At 41.8% G+C, this 4,534-nt stretch overlaps 1 protein-coding gene across 1 annotated transcript; it reads right to left on the reverse strand.

Annotated features, from left to right (window-relative positions):
* Window positions 1-347: 347 nt before the first annotated feature.
* Window positions 348-4,313, reverse strand: LOC147614655 (uncharacterized). Its single transcript, XM_086779925.1, has 3 exons — window positions 3,551-4,313; window positions 2,733-3,136; window positions 348-1,158 (listed from the first exon to the last, which is right to left on the reverse strand). Exons 1-3 carry the CDS (start codon window positions 3,669-3,671, stop codon window positions 646-648), a joined length of 1,038 nt encoding a protein of 345 aa, XP_086636051.1. The 5' UTR covers window positions 3,672-4,313; the 3' UTR covers window positions 348-645.
* Between the last annotated feature and the right edge of the window lie 221 nt (window positions 4,314-4,534).

Raw genomic sequence — 4,534 nt, forward strand, 5'->3', positions numbered from 1 at the left:
TACTAGTTGTCCATCTTCACATCATTTGCATATCATGTATAGTGATGTTAAATAAATAAACGGTGAAAAGCATGATTGTGAAGCCTCTTTTTCAAGATTTTTTAGCTTTCTTTAAGCGGAAGACATTATTGAAATGCATAGATTTCTTGATTGAACAAAGAGCTCAATCCGTTATCTAGTGATTATATAAAACCTCACGAGAAAATGGATACATGTACTCAAGGGGTCTTATCATAAAGTAGCTACACTATAGATTTTCCATGATAGGGAAGAAAAAATGGATTTTCTTTATTGACATGTGGAGTGTTGCAACTTATAAGCAGTGGAACAAAATTATTAAGGTTGACTTAAGAATTGCAAAGTAGATTAAAAAAGCACTGATTTAATGTGTAAGCTTCTTTGAAGCTTGTACATGGTATGGCCAAAGCCACAAGGAGTATAATCTTCTTTTAGCTATACAAATACTATATATATATGTATGTATGTATGTATGTATATATATATATATATATAAGTACATTTGGGGATGCTCTTGTGGATAGCTTGAGGTGAGTATGATAGGACATTAGGATTTAATATATTGATAATGTATGATAGGACATTAGGATTTAATATATTGATAATGTAAGGTGTTGAAGTGGGTTTTTAATTAATATATTGGTCGCTCCAAATATCATCCGAGTAGTGGGCGATGAAGAGGTTGTTGTCGTGAAGAGACTCTGGCCATTGGGCGTAGAAGAGGTCTTCCAGCTTGACGAGGCTAGCGGCGGCCGTCATGTTGTGGTGGGCCTGCTGCATGCAGTTGGTGAAAAGTTGCAGATCCTCCGCCGTAGTTGAGAGTATCGCCGCCGCTTCGTTGGCGGTTTCCGCCGCTTTGGCGGCCGCCATGACGGCCGCTGCCGCCGCCGCCGCTGCCGGTAACGGCAATACTGACGTCGAGTTGTCGTTGTCTGTGACGGTGGGTGAGCTCAGCTCGTCGCCATCTCCTAGGAGGCCGTTCACATGCGGTGTGCTGGTCGAAACCTCCAGTTCTATTTTGACCCCCACCGAAGCACAGTTGCTGCTGCTGGTGTTGCTTCCGCTTGGCTTCTTCATCTCATGCGCATGGCCGTCCTCTTCGGAGCCTCCTGCTATAAGTTGTGCAGCCAGACGCACGACCTGCTCCAAATGAAATAATTGGTCAAGGCTCTATAAACTCTGCAATTAGTGCTACATTATAATTAAACGGCAATTAGTGCTACATTAAATTACAATTAAACTTAAATTAGTGCTACATTAAATTATAATTCAATAGCAAGGAGTAAACTAATTGCTAGCACACACACACATAGCAAGGAGTAAACGTGTTGCACCTGTCTCCTCACAAAACCACTAGAGAACTTAAAATTCATTTATCAAACCACATAGGAACCTAAAACAAGGGGTATAGAGCATTTGGAAAGGTCAAATTAACACATTTAGGGACCATAAACACTTACCCTTGTAAACTTCACCTCTAGGATCTTCAAACACTTAGGACCATGTCATCTCAAAAGTAGGATCTGTATAAAGTCATGGATGATGTACCCTTGTGTCGATACAATACCAGGCAAAGGTGGGGAGGGTGAGATCGTCAGGCATTTTTCCTTTTTGTAAGGCTTTCACGGAGAAACCAATAATACTTGAGGCTTAGACATATCTCTCCATACAAGGCTACGAGAGGGAGGACATCTTTTAGAAAGGTTCTCATGAGACAACCAATGATGCCCTTGAAGGGGTGAGCCTTGAAGGCCTTATCTTTTTGGTTTCCAACCTGAGATAAAATTGCAAACCTAACCACCATTAGTATGATTGGCCTCCTCCTTGTTGGCTTGATATGAGTGCAAACCCAACCCCAATTTACATGACTGGCATGCCTTTCACAAAAGGGATGGTTATCATTTTCGGACTAGGGATCATTGAAAACAATAATTTAAAAAAATAAGAAATTGTATGTAATATTTTCACCTGCTTAGCCCCCTCTATGTGTCCCTCTCCCCAACAAATGAAGGCCCTAATAGAAAAATTCCTCTTTGTTTTCAAGAAGGAGGAAAAAAAGGAAGGCCTTGGTGAAAATTTCCTCTTTTGTTTTAGGCTTTTTGGCCCACTATGGCTACTATATATATATATGATAAGTGAGTGAGAGTAATCAAGCTAAGTTGATAGAGCTAAGTAAGTGTAATCAAGCTAATGTAATAAGCTAAGGTAAATAGCTAAGTGAGTGTAATCAAGCTATATAACAAGCTCAGCTAATAGCTAAGTTAGTGTAATCAAGCTATGTAATAAGCTAAGGTAAATAGCTAAGTTAGTGTAATCAAGCTATATAACAAGCTAAGCTAGTAGCTAAGTTAGTGTAATCAAGCTATATAATAAGCTAAGCTAAGAAGAGTGAGTCAGCTCGATAAAGCTAAGCTAATAGCTAAGTTAGTTTAATCAAGCTATATAATAAGCTAAGCTAATAGTTAATAAAGATGTCTATATTTTTCTCTTGGCTCACAAGAAGCTACTATATAATAAGCTAAGCTAATAGTGAGTCAAATTGATGTAATCAAGCTTAAGGCTAAGAAAACAAATTAAGGCTAAGCTAGTAGGTAATCAAATTGATGTAATCAATAGTTAGTCAAATTGATGTAAGCAAGCTTTAAGGCTAATGGGTAATCAAATTGATGTAATCAAGCTTAAGGCTAAGAAAAAAGAGGAGGTTTTGTTCAGACCTCAGCGTGGAGCTTCTCGTTTTCCTTAACGATGGCGTTGTAGTCGGCTTTGAGGGCGTTGTAGTCGCGCTCCAGCTGCTTGCTTTTGGAGCGCGCCCTTCGGTTTTGGAACCAGACCGCCACCTGCCTGGGCTGCAGCCCCAGCTGCTTGGCTATCTGCGCCTTCCTCTCCGGCTCCAACTTGTTCTCCGCCTCAAAGCTGCTCTCTAAAAACCTCACCTGCTCCATCGTCAGCCTCCTCTTCTTCTCGCTCTGCCCGCCCAAACCCTCCATCCCCGCCATGATAAGCTCATCCTCCACCACCTCATCCTGCTGCTCAAACGCAGAGTAAAACTGCCTCTTTGGGCTCCCCCCACCACCACTACCACTCCCTGACCCTTCTCCACCATTATTATTATAATTATCTGCAAATCAATCCACACAAATCACTTAATTAGCACACTAATCTAACTAATCAGAACTTTATGTGTTACACCACTAATGCCCCCCCCCCTAATCAGAACCTTAGCCTCTAGTTACACCACTAATACCCGCTAATCAGAATTTTAGCCACTAGTTACACCACTAATGCCCACTAATCAGAATTTTGGCCACTAGATTTATTTCACAAGTAATTCTAATTTCCAACCACTAGGTTGTACCATAGATTAATTCGAGCCTTAGCCTTACATCAAGACCATGCCCAGTCACACCATTAGTACTAATAGAGCGGCAATTAGTCCTAATTACTTTTCTAAAAGTAGACGCAATTAGTCCTAATTTTGAAGATAAATAACAACATTTTTTTGATTTTTTTTTTCCATCCTCAATTAAGCTACCTCGAATGGTGGCAGAGACTTGAGGAGGAGAGGCCATCCCCAGCACCTGATCAACACGATTCTTGTTACTCAAATTTAAAAGACTAGGTGCAGAAGAACAGATGGTTACTTTCCATGCCATGCTTTTCTGTGTGCCTCTTTAAAAGGCCCCTGCCTTGCAAGCCCTGTCCTGGGCCTGAAACTCTGTGTTCCTACTCTCTCACTAGCTTTTGCTGCAGACTGCTTAAGTAAGGGCCTTTAATTCAAGCTCTGGTAAGTAGTCTTAAAAGCAACAACTACTAAGAAGCCATAGCCATGCTAATATATTGATGAAAAACCAGTAAAACACTGAGGAGGAGGAGGAGGAGGAGGAGAGAGAGAGGGGGGGCTTAGGTAGATGTTGATCCCACGCGCCGATCAATGGAGGAAAACTACCTGGTTGTGTGGTGGAAGGAGAGCATACGCAGACTGTATTGATGATGTTGGAGATGAACTACTTGCTTTGCCATCTTGAAGCCAATTGGGATTTCCAAGCAAAGAGCCATCATGAGGCCTTCTCAAGGCTCACGCAGGGGAGCCTTAGTTAGATATGGATGGGTGGTTTGCTTGCCACTCTCTCAAAACAGACACACACACACACACACACACACACACACACACACACACACACACACAAATTGAGAGAAAACACACACAAATTGAGAGAACAAGTGGCTGCTATAAAGCACCACCCAAGCTGCTATCTATCACCACAAGGCACCCCTATTGACACCACCCCTAAGGACTTGTGCTACTGAGAGACCACCTATATCCTCTCTCTCTCTCTCTCTCTCTCTCTTTCTCTTTCAATCTTTGCCTTTAGAGCTGAGACAAGCCCCCTCTCTCTCTCTATTTCTCTTTCACTCTTTGCCTTTAGAGCTGGGGAATCTTATGAGCCCCACTTCTTTGCTTTAGTAGCCATCACTACATGGCCTCTCTCTCTCTCACACACACACACATTGCCCT

Source organism: Cibotium barometz, chromosome 41 (genome assembly GCF_041138505.1).
Source record: "Cibotium barometz isolate CiBa-2024 chromosome 41, ASM4113850v1, whole genome shotgun sequence".
In the NCBI taxonomy this organism is placed as follows: domain Eukaryota; kingdom Viridiplantae; phylum Streptophyta; class Polypodiopsida; order Cyatheales; family Cibotiaceae; genus Cibotium; species Cibotium barometz.